At 40.1% G+C, this 13,124-nt stretch overlaps 1 protein-coding gene across 4 annotated transcripts in view; it reads left to right on the top strand.

Moving 5' to 3' along the window:
• Positions 1 to 8,818, top strand: part of LOC127944921 (caskin-2) — a 48,257-nt gene extending 39,439 nt beyond the window's left edge. For 2 of the 4 annotated variants that reach the window (XM_052541367.1, XM_052541358.1), the window contains 9 exons: positions 780 to 913; positions 1,463 to 1,526; positions 1,767 to 1,861; positions 2,022 to 2,132; positions 2,243 to 2,344; positions 2,429 to 2,567; positions 5,154 to 6,788; positions 6,966 to 7,218; positions 7,355 to 8,818. In XM_052541367.1, coding sequence (XP_052397327.1) covers positions 780 to 913; positions 1,463 to 1,526; positions 1,767 to 1,861; positions 2,022 to 2,132; positions 2,243 to 2,344; positions 2,429 to 2,567; positions 5,154 to 6,788; positions 6,966 to 7,218; positions 7,355 to 7,451 — 2,630 coding nt within the window. In that variant the 3' untranslated portion in view covers positions 7,452 to 8,818. Of the gene's footprint in view, positions 1 to 255; positions 334 to 779; positions 914 to 1,462; positions 1,527 to 1,766; positions 1,862 to 2,021; positions 2,133 to 2,242; positions 2,345 to 2,428; positions 2,568 to 5,153; positions 6,789 to 6,965; positions 7,219 to 7,354 lie in introns of all 4 variants that reach the window. The other 2 variants (XM_052541353.1, XM_052541344.1) reach the window with 2 other exon arrangements.
• The last annotated feature ends 4,306 nt before the right edge of the window (positions 8,819 to 13,124 follow it).

The raw sequence follows: 13,124 nt of genomic DNA, 5'->3' as shown, positions 1-13,124 counted from the left end.
TCACAAAAAATATAACATTTTGCTTATACAAATGGTTTATATATTAAATAACCATGTGGTATTGCGGTTTTTAAATAAGTACACTTTATGGATGTAAACCAAAAGATTTATCTTTATATCATTAGTTATCGACAGTCATTGGCACCATGCAGTGGCACACACTCATCAGAAGCCCCTGATTTGGGATTCACACACCCTTATTTCCCGCCCACAAGACTGAGGCTAAGTGGCCCAAAAAGTGTTTGTGTCCGCTAGGTGGGCCTCCCAGCATTCTGTCCCAGCACATGATCCCCAGTTTGGAGGACGTGTGGGTTTTACGGAACTCCTGCGCTGGTAAGAACCGCTGCACTCCCCTCCTCTGAAACGCTCCTCCCCTGCGCCCCCTACTGGCTGTCACCCCCTCCCTGCTGCAGACAGACCCTCTGATTGGCTGGTCTATCAGAACGCCACACAGACAAAGTTGGTGTTTGCTCTAGATGTTAACCCCCTGTTAGCGTACAGCGAACCCTCTCACTCCTGTAGCAGAACCTACTGTAGGTTGTGTGCTGTCTTCTGTAAACCCCATCACCACATGCCTGTGGCTTTGCCCTGCTACCCCCATCCCATCCTGCCTGCTGCTTAAGGAGAAATCCAGCCCCTTGGCACAGAGGGTACAGTGTCCTCACAGCTGTGGGGTGGCACTCTGGCATGGCAGTGCAGACGGCTGCTGTGATGGCATAATCGGGGTCACATTATGATTGCAGTCACTCTCTGGTCTAATGGCTCTGTCTCTCTTGCAGCTGGGGACAGGAACAGTGTGGGCAGCACTGGCAGTGTTGGCAGCACCCGCAGTGCAGGCAGTGGCCAGAGCACAGAAAGCAACAGTGCCCCCAATGGACTGCAGCAAAACACCACCAGCCCCGACACCAGCAAGGTAACAATTCACTCAAAGAGTGCTCTGTTCAGTCACAAGGATGATGCTTTGAAAGAAACACAACTTTCAGAGTTCCTATTAAAAAATGACAGTGAAAAATTGGATTTCTAGGTCAGTCTCAGTAGTTTAACAGGTGCTTCATTTGGATAAAGAGAAATTAAATTGAAATGAAATTTTTAAGACCATTATGGTGATCATCTTGCAGTGTAATGTTTCTATTTTAGCGGGGTAAAATGTTTTGTTTGGTGTATAAATAATCTGTGTTTTAAGACATTTGTACACTAATAATGTTTGAATTGATTCTAAGGATTCATACCTGATATGTAGAAGAAATGTTGGTACATAACAGCTCCAAAAATACATGCAGGTTGTTAAATTCCCACTTTGCAATGTTTAGAAGTCTACAAATCTTCATCAGACCTTAATGGACCTGTGGTGCCTGACGTTTTAGTTGAACGATTTTAGCTTCAGCCATACATTTGTTGTTCCAATGGTAACTTAAGTTTTATTGCCAAGGTTTCTTTTGACATCTCATCTTATTTTATACAGGCATCACCTTCGGTTGTGGATTTCCTGCAGACGGATGATAACAAACATCCAGACACACCCACAGGTAATGTGTGCATCTGTGTGCAGCTTACAGAGATAGTATTTGGACACGTAAAATAAATGAACATTACTGCATTAGATAAAATATCAAACTATATCAAAGTTCCTCTGATAGGACATCTGTGTGAGGATAACTTACTTCAACTTAAAAAACGGAAAAACACCAGCTGATTCAAAGACACTGAAAATACCATCAAGTGAATATTTGTGCATATATAACGTGCATATAAATGTTGTTTTGAAGGAGTTCCTCACAGACCTGTGCTGCCCACACAGAGAGCAGGAGAGCAGGGTTTCTCTCAACAGTTTGTGCATCCTCAACAGCTGCTGGAGGGCAAGGTCAGGAAACACTATTACAGCTACAACTAAGATAGACCTGATAATATTTTGATATGGCCTATTCATTTTGTATTGTATTGTATTGTATTGTACCTTACTATTAAAATATCCTGGATTCTCTCTGCTACCTGTCATGTCTCATGTCTTTTATCATTGTCAGGATGCTGAGGCCATTTATCAGTGGCTGAGTGAGTTTCAGTTGGAGCAGTACACTGTAAATTTCCTCAACGCTGGCTATGATGTACCTACCATCAGCAGAATGACTCCAGAGGTACGTTCAGAGAACCAATGTTTGGTTGCTTTGAAGAGAAGTGCCTCTCATTCTTGTTGCTCCAGATAAAAGTTGATGTAGGTAAATTTTTTGTGTACCATTTTTTTCAGGATCTCACAGCTATTGGTGTGACTAAACCAGGTCACCGTAAGAAAATTTCTCTGGAGATTGGAAACCTCAGCATTCCAGAATGGCTCCCGGAGTACACACCAGTAAGTCACTATACCTTATATTATGCATATACTTGTATCTATGGTGTTATCTTCGGTTCACTCACAGTTAAACTTGTCTCTTAGCAGGATCTTGGGGAGTGGCTGAGCGCCATAGGTATGCCTCAGTATCATAAGAAACTCTCTGAGAATGGCTATGACTCCATAAATATTGTCCGAGATCTCACATGGGAAGACTTACAGGAGATTGGCATCATCAAACTAGGTGAGTTTAACCTAAACATGCAATTAAAGTACATTGTGGTGGTTGTAGTTTATAAACGCAACACTTTCATGAGCTGAACTCAAAAATCTAACACTTTTTCTATGTACACAAAAGGCCTATTTTCTCAAATATTGTTCACAAATCTGTCTAAATCGGTGTTAGTGAGCACTTCTCCTTAGCCAAGATAATCCATCCACCTCCACATGTGTGGCATATCAATATGCTGATCAGACTCGATCTAGGAAAACCCAACACATGGTGAAATTTTACCTTTTTTTGTCCATAGCTTGAAGTTGGCTGATTGCCATGATTTTGTTTAAAGAGACGGCTTTCACTTCTACTTAATGATCGCTGTCTGTCAGGAGCGCTATACTGCATCATTACACAAACAGACTAACGTTACTCTGAAGAGGACAGTTTTCTGTTGTTTATCATGATGTGCATAGTCTCTGAACTTTTGATCACCCCTCGTTTGTTTGGATAGCGTGAATAGCGTACCTTGTAGTTAAAAAGAGCGAGCGCAGTGCACCTGTGCATTTAACAGACGGTCATCTGACTCCTCCTCTTTAGCAACATCATCATCCGATCCTTCATTTCTTGATATGAAATAACATTATAACATTTTTTTGGGCACTGACATTACCACGATTGAGTAGACGGAGACAAGTAAGATCGGCTAAAAATTGAGCAGCTTCAGACTTGCTTTTTTTTTACTGGTGGGACTGGTGGGAAATTTTCATTGATACAACATTATTATATAATTCACGTGATTTATCACCCACTGTGTGTATACAGTATTGTTCAAAATAATAGCAGTACAATGTGACTAACCAGAATAATCAAGGTTTTTAGTATATTTTTTATTGCTACGTGGCAAACAAGTTACCAGTAGGTTCAGTAGATTGTCAGAAAACAAACAAGACCCAGCATTCATGATATGCACGCTCTTAAGACTGTGCAATTGGGCAATTAGTTGAAAGGGGTGTGTTCAAAAAAATAGCAGTGTCTACCTTTGACTGTACAAACTCAAAACTATTTTGTACAAACATTTTTTTTTCTGGGATTTAGCAATCCTGTGAATCACTAAACTAATATTTAGTTGTATGACCACAGTTTTTTAAAACTGCTTGACATCTGTGTGGCATGGAGTCAACCAACTTGTGGCACCTGTCAGCTGTTATTCCACTCCATGATTCTTTAACAACATTCCACAATTCATTCACATTTCTTGGTTTTGCTTCAGAAACAGCATTTTTGATATCACCCCACAAGTTCTCAATTGGATTAAGGTCTGGAGATTGGGCTGGCCACTCCATAACATTAATTTTGTTGGTTTGGAACCAAGACTTTGCCCGTTTACTAGTGTGTTTTGGGTCATTGTCTTGTTGAAACAACCATTTCAAGGGCATGTCCTCTTCAGCATAGGGCAACATGACCTCTTCAAGTATTTAAACATATGCAAACTGATCCATGATCCCTGGTATGCGATAAATAGGCCCAACACCATAGTAGGAGAAACATGCCCATATCATGATGCTTGCACCTCCATGCTTCACTGTCTTCACTGTGTACTGTGGCTTGAATTCAGAGTTTGGGGGTCGTCTCACAAACTGCCTGTGGCCCTTGGACCCAAAAAGAACAATTTTACTCTCATCAGTCCACAAAATGTTCCTCCATTTCTCTTTAGGCCAGTTGATGTGTTCTTTGGCAAATTGTTACCTCTTCTGCACATGCCTTTTTTTTAACAGAGGGACTTTGCGGGGGATTCTTGAAAATAGATTAGCTTCACATAGACGTCTTCTAACGGTCACAGTACTTACAGGTAACTCCAGACTGTCTTTGATCATCCTGGAGGTGATCATTGGCTGAGCCTTTGCCATTCTGGTTATTCTTCTATCCATTTTGATGGTTGTCTTCCGTTTTCTTCCACGTCTCTCTGGTTTTGCTCTCCATTTTAAGGCATTGGAGATCATTTTAGCTGAACAGCCTATCATTTTTTGCACCTCTTTATAGGTTTTCCCCTCTCTAATCAACTTTTTAATCAAAGTACGCTGTTCTTCTGAACAATGTCTTGAACGAACCATTTTCCTCAGCTTTCAAATGCATGTTCAACAAGTGTTGGCTTCATCCTTAAATAGGGGCCACCTGATTCACACCTGTTTCTTCACAAAATTGATGACCTCAGTGATTGAATGCCACACTGCTATTTTTTTGAACACACCCCTTTCAACTAATTGCCCAATTGCACAGCCTTAAGAGCGTGCATATCATGAATGCTGGGTCTCATTTGTTTTCTGAGAATCTACTGAACCTACTGGTAACTTGTTTGCCACGTAGCAATAAAAAAATATACGAAAAACCTTGATTATTCTGGTTAGTCACATTGTACTGCTATTATTTTGAACAATACTGTATATATATATACACGCACACACACACACACACACATATATATATATATATATATATATATACACACACATACATACATACAGTGAAGTTTATCCTGTGTTAAATTAATGTGTGGCATATTCATTATAAATTCAGCTTGTGTTAAGTTGGTGAATGTGTGTGTGTCTCTGACAGGCCATCAGAAGAAAATAATGCTTGCAGTGAAGAAATTGTGTGATATTCACAAGGCTCTTCTGCAGGCGCAATCTGGGCAGGGCACACTGCGGCGCAAAACCCCCGCAGCCCTGGACCTGGTCACTATTGAGCCGCCTCCCGAGAGCGGCGACCTCCCCTCACCCCACACGCCCAGAATGATGACTTTCCAGGACAGTGAGCTGAGTACTGAGCTCCAGAGTGCCATGTCCTCCCACTACAGTGGCTGTCAGGAAGGGCTGGCCATCAAGAATGCAGTAGGAATGTCTTCCAGTCAGGAGAGCATTGACACACGTTCTCGAGGCTCGGGACGTTCTCAGGAGCCCCCCAGCACCTCATCCTCCACTTCCGCTGCGACCCCAGATAGCCGCTCCCGAGAGAGTTTAACGAGCCCAGACAGCAGTCCTGCTAAAGAGCGAAACATCCCAGAAGGCCGTGACCAGGTCCCACATCCTACGCTTCCCCAGCAGCTGCCATTCAGTGCATCCGCAGGCTTTACATACCCCACGGTGCCTTCCAAACCGAAACTGAGCTCTGCTCTTTCTCCACAAGGCTCTCCTGTTCACAAAACCCTTAATTATCTACGTTCACAATATAACAGTGCCACGCTTGACCGCCACTCTCCTAACGTGGCTAAGAAGCGCACACAGAGTCTGTCCCGGTATGCTTTGTCGGATGGTGAACCAGATGAAGAGGATGATGAAGCAGCTCAGCTAGCCAGTATGCCTTCTTATGCCACACTGAGCCGCAAGCCTACCCGTGGCCAGCTGGCACGTCTTCAGTCTGCCTCCGAGCAGTCCGTCAGCCGAAGCCACTCTTTTGCCATTAGGAGTCGACGTAAAGGGCCTCCTCCACCACCACCCAAACGCCTTAGCTCCGTCAGCAGCAGTAGCACTAGTGCTGAAACTGTCTCTGACACTCCAGCATCACCTTCTGGAGCAGCTGAGAATAGCCGATCCGGGATTGTAAAGAGTATAGCAGCTGCATTAGAAACAGTCCTACCTCAGACCAGTCCTACGCGCCTTCCGGAAACCTCTGCAGCTGTTACCAACGAAGGGTCCAGACGCAGACCTCTGAGTCAGAGTGAATCCAGCCCAGTATCCTCCAATGCAGATAATGGTAGAGCGACAAAGTCTGACTCAGAAGAAGAGGATGCAACAAAGGATTCAGGCCTGGAGAGCTCATCCTCGCCTCAGAACAGCTCTAGTGAGTGCATCCCTTTTGCAGAGGAAGGCAACCTCACAATCAAACAGAGGCCCAAAGCTGGCGGGCCTCTTAAGTCAGAGACCACTTCCGAGTTGCCAGAGAAAGACAAACCAGTCCAAACTCCTGAAGTTCCAGAGTTCAACCTTAAAGAATCGGACACAGTGAAGAGACGACAAAAGCCAAAAGAGAAAGAGCAGCCAAACCTAGCGTCCGACAGCAGTGCAGATGGCACATCAGTTTTAGAGACTCAGGGCACGGTGAAGCTCCGCATCAGTGAAACGGATATGAGTCTGCCATGTGTGGAGCTTCCAACCAAACCAGTGAAAGCACCTCCACCTCTTGCTCCCAAACCTCCCAGTCCCCTAAATCCAACACGGCATGCCTCTAAACCAGATCCTGCTCTTATAACAGGTACAGCCTGTCAGCTTCGTTTTTTAGGTTTGACAAATACTGCTCTGATTTATAAATGGTATAATTGGTAGATTGTGCTTATTACATTAAAGCTATGAGCAGCAACAATTTTTTTTCACAGTTTATGCAGAGGACTGTAACTTTTGCATTTATCCAAGATTCTTGTTCTGTCTGCAGCTGTCGGCTCTAGCGTGACTCTGAATGTTGTACAGAGTGTCGCCTTTGCAGCACCTCATTCTCCAGTCCCATACTCTCCCTCGCCAGAGAACATGGGTCAGTGCGCGATATCAGGAAGCCTCCAGGCTCTGATGGAAGGGGATCAAAGGTCAACACTGAATCATCAGAGGCTGGAGAAGACCAGCACATCCCTGGAGGAAGCACTGAAGGCTGTAGAGAGAAAACTAACTCTGGAGAACAACAACAACGTGGGGTGAGACACACTCTTCACCAGATTTTTACCCTTACAGGAATAAATCTACAAAGATGATTTTGTTTTTATTGGTGGAGTTTTTCCTTTTAAATGTCATGTTTTTAGATGTATCACTAACCTATTGTGTCTCTCTTAGCGTTTCTCATGTAGTGAAGTCTGCAGGGAACATCCTGGATGACATCGGGAACATGTTTGATGACCTGGCTGATCAGCTAGATGCCATGCTGGATTAAAGATTCTCATGGATGGAGCTGTTTGTTTTTTTGATGACCCAGAAACAGGAAGGTGGAGATCTACGTATAGCAGCATGGTTTCTTATTATTCAGATGGAGAGCAGAGATTAACTCTTTAACACAAAAGTGGGAACCTCCACTGATCTTCATTTATATGGACCACACAGACATTTTTGGACCAGTCTTCTGACTAATATCAGTCTAGATGTCATCTATATTTGTTTGTTTATTGTTATTCCAGAGGCTAATCAACCAGCATATATATTTGTTTTTGTTTTTTAGTCCTGTCATGTTTTTTTTTGGGCTAAACTGTGACCCCAATGAACTTTACATGCTGGACCCAGATAAAAGAAGTGCACTTAGGAGAATCATTTCTAAAGCAATACACATTTCAGAACACTTTACAGATTCAAAACATTTCTAGAAAGACAAATGGGACAGTTCACCCAAAAAGTGACATTTCTTTTATTATTTACTCACTCTGCCTTGCTGTGAGACTTTTGAATAAACTTTATGCAGCGCTTTTCCATGCAGCAACAAGTTATAGTGACCTGCTGTCAAAACAAAATAACACATAATGACAATTTTCATTTTTTGAGTATACTGTTCCTTCATCATAACTACTTTTCAAAGCATTTAAGCTCTAAAAAGTAGCTTGTGACATCCATTTCAGCAGGTACACAGCCTTTTTTGGAGGTTTGGTGCTTGTATCATTTTTTTTAATGACTTTGCAGTTTTGCAGGTTAAAATACATGACTGACATTTGTATTTTTGTATGAAAGTGTGGTTTTAAAGGGAACACGATGAAAACAGTAACACTGCCTTAAATAATTAGAAGTTACCACAAACTATTTTTGAAGTCTTTAAGCTTATTAGTCCAAATAGTATTTAAACTTTATAAAAATATGTATATTGTACACTAAAGGTATATTTGATTGGGACGCAAACCTGTGTGTTGTACCAAAGTATGTGTATATTTTTTATTCAAATGTTGGATAATGTTAACACTTGTCAGACTTGTCTTGCAGCTAAACTAATGAAATTTAACCCAGTGGCATTTCCCCTGTGCACATCATTTGATATGATGTATCTGATGTGGAATATTTTCCCGCTGTTCTTGAGTGCCATACGTTTAAATAGAGGTTTCATTCAAGTTCTGTCTCCTAGTTAACTGAGAGCAAACACTATTTTATCATCCATTAGTATGGACATGAATATAGTTATTATAGTTATCATTCTTGGTATGAACGGTCCATTATTTATGTAAATAGTGATGTTCTTAAGGTAATATAACACACTGATGTGATTGTTAAGTATCAAGACCCTTTTTCTAATCTGTAACATCTTCTATTAAATGAATTTAGCTATTTGGTCTTTATTACTGAGCCATATCAGCACTTACAGTTCAAAAGAGAAACCTCTTGTATTTAATTTGTCAAGATTAGGGTTGCACCAGCCATTAGTAAGTTCTTAAATTGGAACGTAAAGTCCACATCTGTTCTTATGTCAGAACATAGCTAGTAGGTTGTAAACTCTTCTGCTGTTCCGGAAGTAAAAACTCCATTAATTTCCACCATATGGGAAGTGATTTTGAAAGATAATTTATAAACCCTTAAAGACAGACCTGATGGGTTACTTTTCATCCTGAGACTCGGTTATTTAATCTAATCAATGTGTTGGGCCCTTATTAATTAATGCCCCTGTCCCAGCAAGTATTCAAAGAGTTCCTAGACTCCACTCCTTTCAAAATACTTTCAGGAAGTAAACAGTCACCGACAAGTGGGAAACATGTCAGTAAAACCAGAAGGGAAGGAAGATACGGTCTTCCTTAGTTTAATCTGTAGCCTATTAGTTAGTAGCTCACTATAATTATTTGTCTTTTTTATTCTGGAGGAGTAGTGTTACATGTCATGATATTCAAGGCATGCTTGTCTGGCTTCAGATTGAACATTCTTCATGTAAACATACTCAATTCTCAATAGCCTGGTGATTATATAATAACCCAGCGATTCATAACTCAACGAGAACAGAGATAGAATCTAGAGGAATATAATTAATGCCTCGACACTATATAGATAATCCAATTAGTTGGAACCATGCTTTTCAACCAGGTTTACAATCTTTTTTTTTCTTTCCAAAACTGGAAGAAGATTGGTTTAGTCAGGGAGAAAGATTTACAGTATTGTTCAAAATAATAGCAGTACAATGTGACTAACCAGAATAATCAAGGTTTTTTGTATATTTTTTTATTGCTACGTGGCAAACAAGTTACCAGTAGGTTCAGTAGATTCTCAGAAAACAAATGAGACCCAGCATTCATGATATGCACGCTCTTAAGGCTGTGCAATTGGGCAATTAGTTGAATTAGTTGAAAGGGGTGTGTTCAAAAAAATAGCAGTGTGGCATTCAATCACTGAGGTCATCAATTTTGTGAATAAACAGGTGTGAATCAGGTGGCCCCTATTTAAGGATGAAGCCAACACTTGTTGAACATGCATTTGAAAGCTGAGGAAAATGGGTCGTTCAAGACATTGTTCAGAAGAACAGCGTACTTTGATTAAAAAGTTGATTAGAGAGGGGAAAACCTATAAAGAGGTGCAAAAAATGATAGGCTGTTCAGCTAAAATGATCTCCAATGCCTTAAAATGGAGAGCAAAACCAGAGAGACGTGGAAGAAAACGGAAGACAACCATCAAAATGGATAGAAGAATAACCAGAATGGCAAAGGCTCAGCCAATGATCACCTCCAGGATGATCAAAGACAGTCTGGAGTTACCTGTAAGTACTGTGACAGTTAGAAGACGTCTGTGTGAAGCTAATCTATTTTCAAGAATCCCCCGCAAAGTCCCTCTGTTAAAAAAAAGGCATGTGCAGAAGAGGTTACAATTTGCCAAAGAACACATCAACTGGCCTAAAGAGAAATGGAGGAACATTTTGTGGACCGATGAGAGTAAAATTGTTCTTTTTGGGTCCAAGGGCCACAGGCAGTTTGTGAGACGACCCCCAAACTCTGAATTCAAGCCACAGTACACAGTGAAGACAGTGAAGCATGGAGGTGCAAGCATCATGATATGGGCATGTTTCTCCTACTATGGTGTTGGGCCTATTTATCGCATACCAGGGATCATGGATCAGTTTGCATATGTTAAAATACTTGAAGAGGTCATGTTGCCCTATGCTGAAGAGGACATGCCCTTGAAATGGTTGTTTCAACAAGACAATGACCCAAAACACACTAGTAAACGGGCAAAGTCTTGGTTCCAAACCAACAAAATTAATGTTATGGAGTGGCCAGCCCAATCTCCAGACCTTAATCCAATTGAGAACTTGTGGGGTGATATCAAAAATGCTGTTTCTGAAGCAAAACCAAGAAATGTGAATGAATTGTGGAATGTTGTTAAAGAATCATGGAGTGGAATAACAGCTGAGAGGTGCCACAAGTTGGTTGACTCCATGCCACACAGATGTCAAGCAGTTTTAAAAAACTGTGGTCATACAACTAAATATTAGTTTAGTGATTCACAGGATTGCTAAATCCCAGAAAAAAAAAATGTTTGTACAAAATAGTTTTGAGTTTGTACAGTCAAAGGTAGACACTGCTATTTTTTTGAACACACCCCTTTCAACTAATTGCCCAATTGCACAGTCTTAAGAGCGTGCATATCATGAATGCTGGGTCTTGTTTGTTTTCTGACAATCTACTGAACCTACTGGTAACTTGTTTGCCACGTAGCAATAAAAAATATACTAAAAACCTTGATTATTCTGGTTAGTCACATTGTACTGCTATTATTTTGAACAATACTGTATGATCCTTCCTACAGCTTCAACAAAGATACAAATTGCTAACTTAATGTTTTTTTCCCCTGTTATTTACAAAATTGAATTTGTTTGAAAACATTTTACGTTTTGAGCAGTAACTCGAACATACAGCCACTGATTGAAACAGTCCTGGGAAGAGGAATCATGCACTGACAATATTCAGAGTAGGTCAGTAAATGCTTGATTGGGCCTGATACAATTTAAAGTACTTCACAGGTTTAATTTTCCCCAAAAGAAGTTGGTCTAAATGTTCTCCAGAGATGTCACCCTTATGTCCCAAGTGTTCAGCTGCAGAGGGGACATTTAAGCATCCTCCTCACACGTCACCAGCTGAACCCTTCAGATTATATTACAGAGTTATAAAGGCAGATCCTATCATGGCATTGTTTGATGTGCTGGCACCAGTGGATCTGAACAAATAGCTACTTGCAAGACATTCGGTTGTACTACACTGAAAATCTGAGATGGTGCTAACCTTTTATATATGGGTTATGGATTTGGGAAAGGCTTTGCATTTGAAAATAATTAATATTTTTATTTATTCTTTTGAGAGAATGTAATGGTTCTATTTATTTATGCCATAATTATGCTATTTTTTCCCCCATTGAAAATATTTTTTCTATTTTTTTATTATTATTACTTTAATTATGACATTATTTCATGTTAAAACAGAGCCAATGTCTTTAAAATCACATTTTTGAAGGCAGATAAGATATATATATATATATTTTTTGCAATTTCATGGTTTAGCCACTAGATTCCTATATAGCTTTATATAAAAGTCTTGTAAATTATCCATTTTTTAGACTTATATATAGAGAGAGAGAGAGAGATTTTATTTTTCTTCTTAAGTTGTGGAATTGAATCTATTTAGCCATGCTCAAATAATTTTTTTTTTTTTATGTTGGTTTGAATTGTTAGTTATTGCATTAATTTTACTACAGTCCAACTTGAACACAAAAGAAATACATTTTATTTCATATAACATCAAAGTTCAACAAATATTTAACAAAAAATATGGATCAAGAAATGAAATGCCGATGTGGGTTGCTCAGAGATGACAAAAATAACAATATTAACTTCTTAATGAACTGTTGTACAAGATGAGTATCACATTTGCAGAAGTGTGATATTTCTTAACTATAGCTATGATGAAAATATGAGACACAATCTCAAACGCGAGTTTTGCCCCATATCTTGAATTTTAGGGATATTCTCTAGGCTCCAACACACAGTAAGTTGTTGTCCTGCTTCATATTAGTCATCAATCAACTGTATGAAATGGCAGATGATCCACAGAGGTCTGGGGCGGGGCAAGTGCGTTAAATGCGTTGATCGTTTTAACGAGTTAAATTACCAGTCCTAATTTCTAGTTTTAACTCAGCTGTGTGATGGTTTAGCGTTCATGCTAATATATGTACATGGTGTTCGTTTTAACGTGTTGGTTTCTATCAGCACTGCTGTTCTGTCTGGTACTTTTTCCACAGTAAACTTTGGTGAAAAATTACTGCAGGTTTATGCCTAATTCAGTGTAAAATACTTTTAGGTTTTGCTCTTTGAAAATGTACATCAAAGTAAATGACGTACAAATAGCATAGATTCATCAACACGACTATAACTTAGGATATTTACGTGACTACACTTCTTTATCTTAATTATGCATGGAATAGTGCTTTGGATTTCCTTACCAACAGGTAGGCTATGTATAAAAAGTTTGACATTTAAGTTAACCAGCTGCATTCAGCAGTTCCTTAGCTACTGAGTGTTGAGAGACATGAACTCACTTACCTGTCCAACGAGATGAAACCACAGACTGTATAAAAACACGCTGTTAAAGTGTGTTCCGTTGAC

This window comes from Carassius gibelio, chromosome A3 (genome assembly GCF_023724105.1).
Source record: "Carassius gibelio isolate Cgi1373 ecotype wild population from Czech Republic chromosome A3, carGib1.2-hapl.c, whole genome shotgun sequence".
Classification (NCBI taxonomy): domain Eukaryota; kingdom Metazoa; phylum Chordata; class Actinopteri; order Cypriniformes; family Cyprinidae; genus Carassius; species Carassius gibelio.
Note: the sequence above shows the minus strand (reverse complement) of the source record. Positions and strands in the feature narration are given on the sequence as shown.